Raw genomic sequence first — 14,214 nt, 5'->3', positions numbered from 1 at the left:
GCTCATGCCTATAATCCCAGCACTTTGGGAAGTCAAGGCAAGAAGACTGCTTGAGTCCAGGAGTGTTCAAGACCAGCCTGGGCTACATAGTGAGACTCTGTCTCTACAAAAAAATTTACAAATTAGACAGGTGTGGGGTTGTGCACCTGTAGTCCCAGCTACTTGGCAGGCTGAGGTAGCAGGATTGCTTGAGCCCAGGAGGTTGAGGCTGCAGGGAGCCAAGGTCATAACAGGCACTCCAGGGTGAATGTGGTGAGACCACCAGGAAGGAGGACCTTGCATCCTTTTACCAAAGCTCAGCACCCCTACCCCGCCCTGAATGCCACGCCATCCTGCCTCCCAGGGGGCTTCCCTGCTCCCTCTCCGTGGCCTTCTAGTGAGTTCTCCAGGAAGAAGGCTGAGGCTGGCATTTTGAGGAACACCCAGATCCAGGGTATATTAAATTCCACTTACATGTCCCTTAAGTCTTTCTTAATTTTTGTAATCTAGCTTAACTTCTACAAATGCTAATTGTATGACACTTTGCCCCAAGCAGCCTGGCCTTGCCACTGTTAATGTCAGTGCATGGGGGAGTGTGAAGTGCAGTCCTGGTGGGGGTGTCAAGAGGAACTGAGGCAAAGCTTCTGAGGGGTCCTAGGGATTCAGGACCTCACAATGTGACTGCATGAAACTGCGATTTTGAGGAAAAGCCATGGCGCAGGCCAGGCAGGGCAGCCCATGGGAGTACGTGGGTTTGAGATCAGGCTCAGCCACATTCAGCCATGCAAACTTGGGCAACGTCCTTTGCCATCCTGGGCCTTTCTCCTCCTCTGGGACATCAGGTGGATCCTTCCCATGAGAGCAAGGGTGGATATGTGGGCATGGCTGCGGTTTGCCAGGTGACTGTCTTCACCACACAGGTGGTATACAGGTGTCCAGAGGGCCTCTCCCAGATGTGGAGCATTCCCTCCGCCACTGCGCAGGAGGCCAGGCTTAAAGGATGCAAGGGGATTCCTGCACTGATGCTTCCACCATTCTGAGTGGCGGGACCAGGTAAGGTGCAGAGAGGGACGGCAGGGCCTGCCTGTCACCAGAGCACTCTGAAAAGGGGAAAGGTCAGGAAGGTGAGGCGGGGCTGAGAGTCAGGAAGCCCCCCTGGCTGGCTAGGCAGAACAGGAAGCCTGATGCTATGCCTGAAGTCTGGCTAGAACACCCCACGCCACTTCATCCCATCTGAACCTCAGTTTCCTTGCCCGTAAAATGGGGGCTAAGTCTACCTTAGAGGCTGGCTGCCAGATCGAGTAAGATGGCCCCGTGACAGCCCTCTGTGAGGGGGATGGCAGGGTAAAGGGAGCTCTTATCACTGCTGTTCTACCGCTACTGTCTTGGGGCTCTCTGAAGCCAGAGCTGTGGGGTCATCACCTGTCCCTCGGTTTCCCAAGATGGCCTTGCAGCTCCAGCCCCTCTATCTGTGGCTCCCTGCAGCTGCAGCGTCCCCAGCTCCAGTCATGAGGTAGAGGGGAGGGGAATGGAGAGGGAAGAGGGAAAGCCAGAGTCTGGAGGCCCTCAGAGAGCATGGGCTCCAATCGCATCATACACAGGTGGGAAAGGGGCTGAGAGGGCGCAAGGCCTGCACGCAGGCGTACAGCAGCAAGCCGGGGCCAGGCCTGGCCAGAACCCCCATTCCCCTTCTCTGGAGTGCAGGTGTTTTTTCCTATGTTGAACTGACCTGAAGCTCCCCCTGAATGAAGGGGAAGGGGAAGGGCTTTTCTGTTTGTTTCTCAACTACACCTAGCGACCTCTTCCCTCCCAAGAACCATAATCTAAGTGGTCACTGGGGGAGTGAGAAGGAGGTTTGAGTCCAAGGTAGACAGCAAACACGCATCTCCTCTCCCCAGGGCTGGGCACACTGCCCCCACCATTGCCAGCAGAAAGCTCCGAGTATCTTAAAGATCTGATGGAAAAGTGGTAACTTTATAGGGCTTAAAAAAAATAAAAGCAGGTCAGGCGCAGTGGCTCATACCTGTAATCCCAGGATTTTGGGAGGCCAAGGTGGGCGGATCACCTGAGGTCAGGAGTTTGAGACCAGCCTGACCAACATGGAGAAACCCCATCTCTACAAAAATACAAAAATTATTCAGGCATGGTGATGCACACCTGTAATTCCAGCTACTCAGGAGGCTGAGGCAGGAGAACTGCTTGCCCAGGAGGCAGAAGTTGCAGTGAGCCAAGATAGCGCCATTGCACTCCAGCCTGGGCAACAAAGTGAGACTCCATCTCAAAAATAAATAAATAAAAGCAGAGCTGCTCCTCAGGGGACTGTGATCCTGGGCCTGGCAGAGGCAGGCATGGGCAGGAGTTCGGCCAGGAAAACATCTGTTTGGAGCAGTCCCTTGGAAATGGCTTCAGGTAAATCAACCAACACCAAGAGAAGAGAACAGCTTCCATGACTGAGTTACCCAAGTGACTAAGACTGACAGCAAAACCTTGCGCAGCATCAGGTTGGGGGGGCGACTCAGGCCTTGGTGTCTGGTGGCTCCCCATATGCACTGAGGAAGTACTGCCTCCCTTTCTCCACTGTACTGTGAGGCCCAGGAAGTGGTTCCGGCCTGGCTCTGCTGCTGAGCCCTGTGCACCCCAGGACAACTCCCATCACATCTCTAGAAACTGCAAGCCTGGGTCTCTAGACAGGGTGAACAACTGCTGAGCAGCTGAACGTGCCGGGTGCCTTCCCAAGGGTCATCTAATGCAATCCTAGCACAGCAGAAGACGTGGTAGTATCTGCTGAATACATGACTACACGTTTCACGGGAGCTTCCGCCATCTGTTTTACACTTAGGAAAACTGAAGCGACCTGCCCGAGCCTGCAAGGCAGTGATAGAGCAGGAACTGGAATCTGGATCTGTGTGAATCAGAAGGTCGGGGCTCCAGCTTTGTCTATAGAATGATTTCGTCTGATGACTATTACATTCCTTACAGCTTCAATGTTGAGAGATGCACATGTTCTTCTGTCCATAATCCTGGACCCTGGAAGGGAGCTGCTGAGATTGGGATAGTCAGTGTTTCTCCGGTAGAGACTCAGGGGAGAGGCAGGGATCTCAGATTTCATGCCCCTGAGGGGTCAGCAACTGTAGTCTGAATGAAGGGTCAGTGATTTCACTCAACAGGCTTTTCACTCCATGCTAGGTGATGCTGAAGAAGTGGGGAAGACCAGGTCCCCAACCTTGGGCAGCTCCCCTTCCAATAGGGGAGTCTGTGGACCAGTCCCCTGAGAGAACATTTACATTCTGCTGAGGAGTAGGTAGAGTTCTGGTGAACAGAACTAGTTATGTAGCCTCTCTAGCCTCAGTTTCCCCACTCAACGGCAGTTGGGGGTTGAGAGCATTAATGCATAAAAAGTGCTCAGCCCGGTGAAACCCCATCTCTACTAAAAAAAAAAAAAAAAAGAAAGAAAGAAAAAAGAAAAAAACTACAAAAAATTAGCTGGGCATGGTGGTGGACGCCTGTAGTCCCAGCTACTTGGGAGGCTGAGGCAGGAGAATGGTGTGAACCCGGGAGGCGGAGCTTGCAGTGAGCCGAGATCGTGCCACTGCACTCCAGCCTGGGCGACACAATGAGACTCCGTCTCAAAAAAAAAAAAAAAAAAAAAAAAAAGTGCTTGGCCTGGGGTGTAGTGCACAGTAAGCACACTACCATCATTTTTTATTAGCCATAGGATCTGGGCCTCCTGGAACCATGAGGACTGAATAAGAAAATGTACACCCGAAGGAGTCACTCAGGAAACTGGGGCTATTTTTATTAGTATTAGAGAGTTAGGCTGGAGGCAAGGAGACGGCTGGCGCAGGAGCCCAGGCGCTAGCTGCAGGGTCCTGAGATTGGGAGGGGCAGGCACCAAGAGTGGAGAGAAGGGGCCCCAAACATAGGCCCATTGGGCGGTTGGGGGAAGGCACGGAATTCGGATCAGGTGTGGCACAGGGGTGGGGATCTGTTTTCCTTTAGGAAAATGAGCGAGTCTGAAAGTGTCAGCTCAAATTCAACCACTTTAATAGGGAGGGTATGGGGGCACAGCAACTTAGACTGATGCCGGTGTAGAATTCTACATACAGACTCTCCTGTGCCGTAAATTGTCAAAATGATATTCAAAATGACAAATGATATTTCTGACTGCCTCTAGCAAAAGAAAAAAAAAATCCTCTTCCTTAGCTTTTCCTAGATTAGCACAGCTTCTACCCTGAGAGATAATAGAATGAATTTCACCAGGAAAATTGGATACCACTGGAGAGCCTCCAGAGAAGAATCCAGTAGATAAATGCATTTGACTGTCACCAAACAATGCACAGCTCAAAGTCTAAAAGACGCTTCATCCTTGCTATGGACTGATTTGTGTGCCCCCAAAATTTATACATTGAAGCCCTAACACCCAGTGTGACTGTGTTTGGAGATACAGCCTTTAAATAAATAATTAAGGCTAAACGAGGTCATAAGGGTGAGATCTTACTCTGATAAGACAGGTGTTCTTATAAGAAATGAGGGTCGGGCACGGTGGCTCATGCCTGTAATCCCAGCACTTTGGGAGGCTGAGGCAGGTGAATCGCTTGAGCCCAGGAGTTCGAGACCAGCTTGGCCAACATGGTGAAACCCTGTCTCTACAAAAAAATTAGCCAGGCGTGGTGGCACACGCCTGTAGTCCTAGCTGCTGGAGTGGTTGAGGTGGCAGGATCACTTGAGCCTGGGAGATTGGGAGCCTTGGGAGGCTGAGGCAGGAGAATGGTGTGAACCCGGGAGGCGGAGCTTGCAGTGAGCCGAGATCGTGCCACTGCACCCCAGCCTGGGTGACCGAGTAAGACCCTGTCTCAAAAAAAAAAAAGAAAAAAAAAAGGAATTAGGGCACAGGCCGAGGGATGGCCACATGAGGACTCGGCGACAAGGCGGCCACCTGTGAGCTAAGGAGAGAGGCCTCAGAAGAAACCAGAAGGACTGCTGGCACCTCAGTCCTGCACCTCTAGCCTCCAGAATGGTGAGAAAGCACAATTCTCTTGTTTAAACCACCTAGTCCATGGCATTTGCTATGGCAGCCTAAACAAATGAATACACGCCTAAAATCAGAAGTTTCCTTCAAAGGAAGCCAGAAGGAATCTAAATTCTCAAAGGAAAATGGTTGCACTTGGGAAGAACAGCATCCTTCTATTTAGGAATTTCTCCACTGTGGGGCTCCCACAAGAACGTAAACTCCATCGGGGGAGATCTTTGCTTCCTTCACCAAGATGCTCCCAGCACCGACCACAGTGCCTGGCACATGACAGGCACTTGACAAATGGCTGGTGAAGGAATAAACTGCAAACCAGCCACTGGGCAAATGTTTAGAATCTCTGGTCTGTGAAGCAGGCCTCAGGCCAGCAGCCCCAGGCAGTGGGTGAGAGGCCTGGGGCTGAACTCATGTGCATAGAGGCCTGTCTGTGACTGACCTGACTGTCAGCAAACCAGAGGGCACCAAGGCTGCTATGGTTTGAATATCTGTTCCCTCCCAAACTCATGCTGAAACTTAATCCCAAATGTGGCAGTGTTGAGAGGTGGGGCCTTTAAAAGGTGACTGGGTTGGGTCATGAAGGCTCTGCCTCATGTATGGATGAATCCGTTCACGGGTTAAAGGATGATCATGGGAGTGGGACTGGTGGCTTTATAAAACGAGAGGGACCCAAGCTAGCGTGCTCAGCCCCCTCACAGGTAATGCCCTGCGCCACCTCAGGACTCTGCAGAGGCCCAGCCAGCAAGAAGGGCCTCACCAGATGCAGCCCCCCAATCTTGCACTTAGCCTCCAAAACTATAAGAAGTAAATTCTTTTTCTTTATAAATTACCCAGTGCCAGGTATTCTGTCAATATCTAACAGAAAACAGACTAAGACAAAGACACAACTGAGACCCCAGGAGAAGATGTAGGAGGCGGGTGTCAGCCTAATGTACACCCTAATGAGACAGGGTGGCCGGCACTGGAAGTGTGCAAGCACTGAGCAGACAGCTACCCAGCAGGGCTTTGTGGGCCACGGTCTCCTGGGGCAGAGATGGCTCGTGGGAGGACTCCCTCTCTGCCCTATCAGCAGTTCAGGGTTTGACACTCCATAAACTCTGAGCTGGGTTTTCCTTCCCCAACCTACCCATGAATCTTCCTCTTCTGAAATGATTGATTCTCTGTGAAAAGCTCCGTCTGCTTGTTCGGCAGGGAAACACTTCAACAGAACCATCCTTGTGTCTCTCAGAAGGCAAAGTAGGAGGTGCAGGATCTAGGCCAGGCAGCCGCTTCTGAGCTACGGGCCCCTCGTGCCTCCATTTCCCCATGTGTCCCCCCAGCTAAACACAGGAGGTGAGGCCTGAGGCCCTTGGTCCTGCGGCCTCCTGGGAGTGTCCACAGAAAGCAGCTGCCCACACCTACCTGTTAGGGTGGGGAAAATGCAGTAGCCTCTCACAAGCTTGGGGGTGAGCCCGAGGTGGCGGGCTTCCTGCAGGGAGAAACAGGCCCTGGCAGCAGGTGGGGCCAGGGCCCTCAGCAAGGTCCAGGTCCAGCAGGCTCTTCTCTGAGCTCGGGGTGCAGTGGCCGTAGCTTCCATTCACTAGGCAGAGAAAGACAGGGAGAGAGGGATACAGTGAATATGAACAGCCTGCAGAGGGGTGTGGGGAGAGGGCAGTCCCTGGGGTACAGCAAGGGACAGGGCGCCCAGAGCCAACACTCACTGCATCCCTGCTGCATGCAAGGTTCCAGGATACCTCATCTAATTCCCACAACCACCAGCAGGATCGATAATAAAATCCTCCATTCTCAGGTAGGGATGCTGGGTCTCTGGTGGTTAAATGACTGTTACATGAACACTGGACACCTCCTATGTACAGACACTGTTCTAGGTGCAGGAAACACTGGTAAACAAGAGAAACTCCGAGTCTCTTGGAGCGTACAGTGTATTATCCTCATGTTAACCACATGGTGCTCATGAGGCAAGGTGTGAGAACACCAGCTGGGGCGGGTGGCTGCTCGGCTGCGCTGCTGCCCACAGGCCAGAGGGAGCAGGGCTGACATGTGGATGTCAAGGAGTAGGTGCTCACTAAACAGCATCTGGTACTGTTAACACAAAAGCTCAGTCTACGTTGCCTTCCAAATTGTGTTACACCATAGAAACACAGCGTGCAGTTATACCTCGCTATCACCTGATTCCTCCACAGCCTGCTTCATGCCCTGCCTCGCCCTGCTAGTGGGTTTCTAGGAAGATTAACTGAAGCAGTTGATGTGAAAGTGCTGAAAAACCACATAAAGTGTAACAAAAGAGTCAGGTGTGCTTGTTCGATGCTCCTTCCCCTCTCTGGGCCTCAGTTTTCTCATCTACAGAAGAGGGAAACACACCTCCAAACTCTATCTTCTTACGCTTTCTGTCCTGTAACTCACAGAGCAAAGCTAGGGAGGAAAGGACATGAACTTTGGGGGCTGACAGACCTTGATGTGAGTCCCTACTCTGCCCCAAACCAATTCCATAACTCGGACAAATCCCTGCGCAGGGTGGACCCTGTTCCCCCTGTGTAAAATGGGCCAGTTTCACCCGTTCCCCAGTGATGCTGTGAGCCTCTGAGAACAGAGGCACAAAGTCCCTGGCACAGTGCTGAAACCTAGCAGATATGCCAAGAAGGAAAATTGTTCTTATTGTTAAACAGCACTTCAACAATTACAAAGTGCCTTGCAGATATAATAAAACATGATTGATAGGCCCAAGTATGGCCAACACTGAGAAAGATAAACCATTAAGATGTGAAAAAACCAGGTCCCAGAACATGATTGACTCCTTACCACGAGGAAAAGGACATTAGCAAGAGCAGCATCTGCCGAGCAGCCTGTGTAGAACCAGGGCTGGGGACGCACACCACTGTCTCACTTGAGCATCCCCACTGCTTTCCAAGGGAGGCCCGAGTCTCACTATCCCCATTTTACAGAGGACAAAATAGAGGCGTGGGGAGGTTCAATTACTCACCCAAGAACACACAACTAGGAAGCCTCTGAGTTGGATTTCCGGATCAGATCTGTCAGACCCAAACCCCACATCTTAATCGCTATGTAATAAGAAGAAGCCTTTTAGAGAGTCCACCCCTGAGGATCCCTGTCCCTCAACCCTAATTCTAGCCTGCCCACAAGGCAGTTCCTTCGGCACACAATTATCCCCGTGCTGAGGCTGGGCACTCAGTGCTAACTAGCCACGTGCCATAGCTCTGGAGAGGCACCAGGCATGTGCTTGCCGAGCACGTTCCAGTCTGTGGATGAGCATGCAATGCTCACAAGGTCCCAGGGCAGGTGAGGTGCTCATATAGGAGCCTCCAGGTTCCCAGTCACACACGAGCCTGTGGAGAGGACTCGGCAAACATCTGCTCCCACGCCACCTTCCCAGCCCCAGCCCCAGCCCCAGTCCTGGCCCGTCCTGCTGCAAGCAATGCTTGTTCCCACTGGCCCTGGCTGCTGCCTGGCCAGCCCCTCACAAGCTTATGTTTTAATCACTGGGTTTTTAATTAAAATGAAATCCCTGGTAACAAATGTGAATGGCCTGAGTTAATGAGAGCAGGCTGCCGCTCATTTAACTCCGTCTCTGCTTGGCCGTCTTTGCTTTTTCCAAATGGTTTCTGCATGCAATTTTATTGTCCCATTGAGGCAAACCCTGGGACTGGGCCTCAGAAAACTGTGGATAATTTTATGACCATTAATAGCATTTGGAGCAGAGAGTGCTTAATCATCACATGGGGCAGTTTCACCAGGGTCTTTCTCCCACAGTCTCTAATGGGGGGTACCGTTCAGAGCTTCCTTCCAGGACTCACCAGGCCCCTCTGGGGCCTTGGGTTACTCCTCCCCTCCTGCACTTAGGAGGCTGTGTGCAGTGAAGGAAGACAGGCCCTAGAAAGGGTGGAGAGGCAGCACCTACCAAGCCCTCACCCATCAAGCCCTTCAAGGGTCCATCCCTATGGGGCAGCGGCAGGACAGCCATTTCCCAGATGAGAAAGGCAAGGTTTGGAGAGAGATTCTGTGCCTTTGAGCAGGCTTGGAGGTCTGTAAGAGGCAGGGCCACAGTTCAAACCTGGATCTCCCAGACCTCGAAGCCCACATCCTGCTGCCTCTTGGCCAACTGCTGAATAACCAGAGACCCCTAAATAAGTGTCCCCACCTTTGACTCCAATGAGGGTCATGTTGGAGAGCCTCTGGGAAAGTAAAAATTAAAACCATCATAATGATGTCTAAGCTTTAATCTTTGCAATAATTCTGCCAGAAGGGTAAGCCCACTCCACTGACAGATGAGGACACAAAGGCTCAGAGGGGTCAAAGCAGTTTGCCAAGGTCACACAGGGAAGAAAGGGCTGAGTGGAGATCAAACCCATCACTTCTAAGGGAAGAAATAGTCTTTACCCAACAAACTACTGAGGCCTGTTAGCTTCTTTTCCTCTGGATACAGTAAAAAGTTTTCCTGCAGTAAATAAACAAGCCAGCTTTGGGAAGGAGGGAGGAAGGCGCCACTCAGGTCATAGAATGGTGCCACTTAGTCCTCTAGGCTCGTTCAAGCCCTTGTCTGCTGGGACCCTCACAGCGCTCTGGGTAGAAACATCAACCTCCCAACTTTGCAGAGGGACACAGAGCACCAGAGCCAGCAAGTAGCCACTCAAGGTCATATAGTAATTGCTGGCATAGCCGGGGCCCAAAGTTGGTTTCTCAAAGCCTAGACTCTGCCCCGGGATACCTGCTGTCTCAGAGACTGGAAGTTAAATCCAACGTTGCAACACGTGTCCCAGAAGTGCTGTTGGGACTCTCACCACACTGATGGAGGGACTCTCACCGCTACCCATCACGGGCCTACATCTGCCAGGAAGGATGTAGGCACTGCCTCCTGTCTGTTGTCTTGCCTCCCTGTCCCCAATATCTTCACAAGACCCAGATGGAGGAGGTCCACTCCTGTTCACTCTCCATCTCCACCACAGCATTGATGGATGGATCCTTCCCTGGGAAAGCTGGGGGAGCAGGGGTGCCCTAGAACGGGGTTGGCATCCGCAACCATGTCTCACTCTGTGCCACAGGGGGCCAAGAGCCAACCTTGGGTCTGGCTTTCCCCATGCAAATAAAGTTCCTTTGGAGACTTACAGGGTGATGGAGTCCTGTATTTACTTTTACAAGTTAGTGAGAAATCCTAGAATGTCAGAGTTGGGACTGGCTGACCATCTACTTCATTAATAGATAAGAAGCGAAGGCTCAGAGAAGGAAAGGGCCTGCCCCAGCCACACAGCAAATCCATAGCAGGGCCTGGATTGGCACTTTTTAAGCTAGGTAAGAATGTGGTTTGGTTTTCTCATCAAGTGTCAATCTTCTTATCTGTAAAATGGTGCTAACACCTAACTCACAAGGTTGAGGTGACAAATGAGAATATGAACATGATGCATTTGGCATGAGGTCTCGCTCACAGTTAGTGCTTAAAAAGTAAAGTGATGATAATTATTTCTTTTATTTCTCCTTGAGCCTGGGGCAGGGAGACGGGGACCTGTAAGGGAAACACGCTGTCCCCAGAAAGGGCAGGGCTGGATGATTCTAAGGCCAGACACAGAAGGACAAACCCCCAAGACTTGGGATTCAGTACATGCCGGATGGGGCAGCCTGAACGAGGTCACAGCCAACAAATCTGAAGCAAACAGCTCTAGTTACACACCAGAGAGCTTTGCAAATTACCATAATGACTTGGCTATAAAGCGGCACCACATATAAGGTGACTCCCCACAAGAATTTTAATTTATGCTGAACCCTGCCAAGTCTGCGTGAGAATGGACAATGATGCATTCAGCATCTAAGACCCAGAGGCTGCCTCCTTGCAGTCCCGGGAGCATCCAGCAGCTGGGTCCAGGCAGGCCTACATCATGACTGCCTTCTTGTTCACCCACAAGCAGTTTTAGTGCCTATCAGGCACTGGGCAGGTGATAGGGCACTGCACTTTATAGTTTACAAAACATTTTTGCAGCCATCACCTATGAGCTTCATTACAACCCTCAGGAGTTGGCTGGGCAGGCTCAGAGAGGGTAGGTGATTTGCCCAAGCTCACACAGCAAGTATAGGGCTTAGACTTGCCTGACTCAGCCATCTAGTCAGCTAACTTTTTCCGTAAAGAGTAAAAAAGTAAATGATTTAGGTTTTGTGAGTATATAGTCCCTGCCACAACTAAACTCTGCCCTTGTACCATAAAATATATATATATATGTGTGTGTGTGTGTATATATGTATGTGTGTATATATGTGTGTGTGTGTATGTGTATAAACAAATGAGTGGGACTGTGTTCCAATAAAACTTTATTTAGAAAACAGATTGCTGGCTCCTAGGCTGTTAATCTGCCAACCCCCGATCTCATGCAGCAGTGGGAGAGACAGGATTCAACATCTGAAATGAGCACACTTTTTCCTGCATCTGTAAAATGGGGAGGATTTTACAGGGTGGAATTGAGGGTGTGAAATCACTGTCAAATACTGAACGCAGGCCTGGCTCCTGGTGGGCATTCAATGAATGGAAGTGCCTTCAGCCTGGCTCTGGGGCCGCTACAGTCTAGGCTCCCCTGTCCACCTGGTGTGACCTCACACATCCATGATGCTTCGCTGCTCAGAGGCACACATCCTCGGCATCCCGTCAGGGTGGCCTGACCCTTCCAAACCCCTCTGGGCCCTCAGAGCCCAGCAGAAGTACACCTCTTCCTGGAACAGTCCTTGGTCTCCTGCCTTCCCTCCTGGTCTCCCCCACTGCCTGAGCTCCCCGGCCTTGGCAGTCCCTGCAAATAGCTGCCACTTAGGTGCATCTTCTGCACACCCAGCACGTGCCAAATCCTTCCCATGGTTTTTCTCTAAATCTTCACAACATCACTACAGTACTCTCTACTGCCACACAGATGCTTTCAGTGCAATGAAAGTCCTACCTCCCCTACAATCCTGAGAAATCCTTCAGGACAAGGATCTCGGAGCCCCAGAGCTGCTGAATGTCAGTGTGGCCCTCGGCATGATTTTGTCCAACTTGCTTCACATATTGAAGGGAAAACAGGGGCCCAGATTGAAGAAAGGACTTGTCCTAGTCACACAGTGAGTGTGTTCTCTAGACACCTGGGCCCCCCAGGCATGTGCCTCCTCATTCCCTCATTCCCAGCACAAAGGCCCACAGTAGGTGCTTAGAAATGCTGGGAGGGTAGGTGGCTGGGAGGCCTGTCTCAAGTTTACTTTTGTGCCTACTATATGCCAGACACTGTGACTTAGGAGAGCGGAAGAAGCTTTGTCACACACACACCTAAGTTGAAGTCCTGCTCCACCATTAACTTTCTAGCTGTTTGACCCTAGACAGTCACCTCAGCCTTCTGAGCCTCAGTTTCTTCATCTATAAAATGGGGATAAGAATCCCAGCTCCGGCCGGGCGCGGTGGCTCAAGCCTGTAATCCCAGCACTTTGGGAGGCCGAGACGGGCGGATCACGAGGTCAGGAGATCGAGACCATCCTGGCTAACACAGTGAAACCCCGTCTCTACTAAAAAATACAAAAAACTAGCCGGGCGAGGTGGCTGGCGCCTGTAGTCCCAGCTACTCGGGAGGCTGAGGCAAGAGAATGGCGTAAATCCAGGAGGCGGAGCTTGCAGTGAGCTGAGATCTGGCCACTGCACTCCAGCCTGGGCCACAGAGCGAGACTCCGCCTCAAAAAAAAAAAAAAAAAAAAAGAATCCCAGCTCCAGGGGATGGTTGGCTCTTAGGATTAAGTGAGGTAATGTACATGGAGTCTCTGGCATGGTGCCTGGCACAGGCAGCACTTTGATAAAGGCCCTCTGCTGCTGCTCGGACAGGCAGGGAGACAAGGTCAACAGCCGCTGGGGTAGATCTATTTTCCTGGGCAGTGGGCATTAGCCACCATGGAAGAGCAGCCCCAGGCCAACGGAGTCATGCCAGCAGCCCTTCCCCAGGAGGCTGAGTATGGGTGCAGCAGCCCCCTCTCTGAGCCTAGCTTTGCCCTCTGTGCCCCAGGAGTCCTCCACCAGGCTTCCCACGAGCCAGGCCCTGGCAGGAGGGGCACCTCAGGAATCACAGGCAGGAGACACGGTGCTTCCCACTTCCCAGGTCCAGGGCGGGTGAGCAACTCACCGCAGGACACGCAGCAGAGGCAGAGCCTGAGCCGTGTTCATCTCCTAACCCTTTCTGCTCTCTGGGCTGCCTCGTCACTCTCTCTTTTCCCTCCTCACAAAACCCAGAAGCCCAGAGACCAGCAGGGAGAGGGGCTTCTGAAAGAGGAGCAGCAGGAAGGTGGACGGCCCGGCGAGCCGGGTTAGCTGAGACCCGCTGCTTGCCCGGAGCCACCTTGGGGCATTCACGGCCATCAGGGGGGCCGTAACCTCAGTGGGGGGCCTCCAGAACGGCAGGCCTGATGCTCATGGCCTCACACCGGGCTTATGCCGCCCGCCACCTCTTATCCCAGGCTGCAAGAATCCTATAAATTCCCCCTTTAAAGCTACACTAGACTTACGGGGACTCGAGCCAGTGAAACCTGAGCAGGCTCACCTCAGGACGGCGCCACGGAGACACCCGAGCCAGCCCACAGGTCCAGCCAGGTCCAGGGCCAGAGTGAGCAGCTCAGGGCGGGTCACACATGTGGTGGCAGGTGTGTGGTGTGTGTAAATAAACACAGCCAGGGACCAGCTTTCCCTCAGACTCTCTTACTGCTACCAAACTCACACATATTTATTGTAGAAAAAAATCAGAAGGTGTACCTAGGCAAGAATTAGAAAATAGATATCACCTATAAGGCCACCAGCCAGAGAGTGCCATCGCAGACATGAGGACATAAACCTCTGCAGTATTTTCTATGCATCTATACACATTCTTGACAAAAAACAGGGTAATACATGTATTTTCTTTTCTTTGTTTTTCTTTTAAAGACAGGGCCTCACTCTGTTGCCCAGGCTAGGGTACCGTGGCGTGATCATAGTTCACTGCCGTCTTGACCTCCTGGCCTCATGGGATCCTCCACCTCAGCTTCCTAAGTAGCCAGGACAACAGGTGCGTGCCATCACACCTGGCTCATACTTTCTGATACCCTGCTTTCTTCATTTAGTAACATACCATGATACCAAAGTTGATGGAGTGCCCATTATGTACCAGACACAGTGCTAGGCTCTTTCCATGCCAGTATTGCTAAACCCATTTCCAGATGAAGAGTAAGGGACGTGC

General features: G+C 51.8%; 1 protein-coding gene across 2 annotated transcripts in view; it reads right to left on the bottom strand.

Annotated features, from left to right (window-relative positions):
- Nucleotides 1–14,214, bottom strand: part of GLIS1 (GLIS family zinc finger 1) — a 234,547-nt gene that overhangs the window by 88,139 nt on the left and 132,194 nt on the right. For both annotated transcript variants that reach the window (XM_007978689.3, XM_007978692.3), the window contains exon 3: nucleotides 6,407–6,584. In XM_007978689.3, the coding sequence (XP_007976880.2) occupies nucleotides 6,407–6,584 (178 nt within the window). The remainder of the gene's footprint in view (nucleotides 1–6,406; nucleotides 6,585–14,214) is intronic.

The sequence above is a fragment of the Chlorocebus sabaeus genome, chromosome 20 (assembly GCF_047675955.1).
Source record: "Chlorocebus sabaeus isolate Y175 chromosome 20, mChlSab1.0.hap1, whole genome shotgun sequence".
Classification (NCBI taxonomy): domain Eukaryota; kingdom Metazoa; phylum Chordata; class Mammalia; order Primates; family Cercopithecidae; genus Chlorocebus; species Chlorocebus sabaeus.
This window is presented reverse-complemented; position numbering and strand designations above follow the sequence as displayed.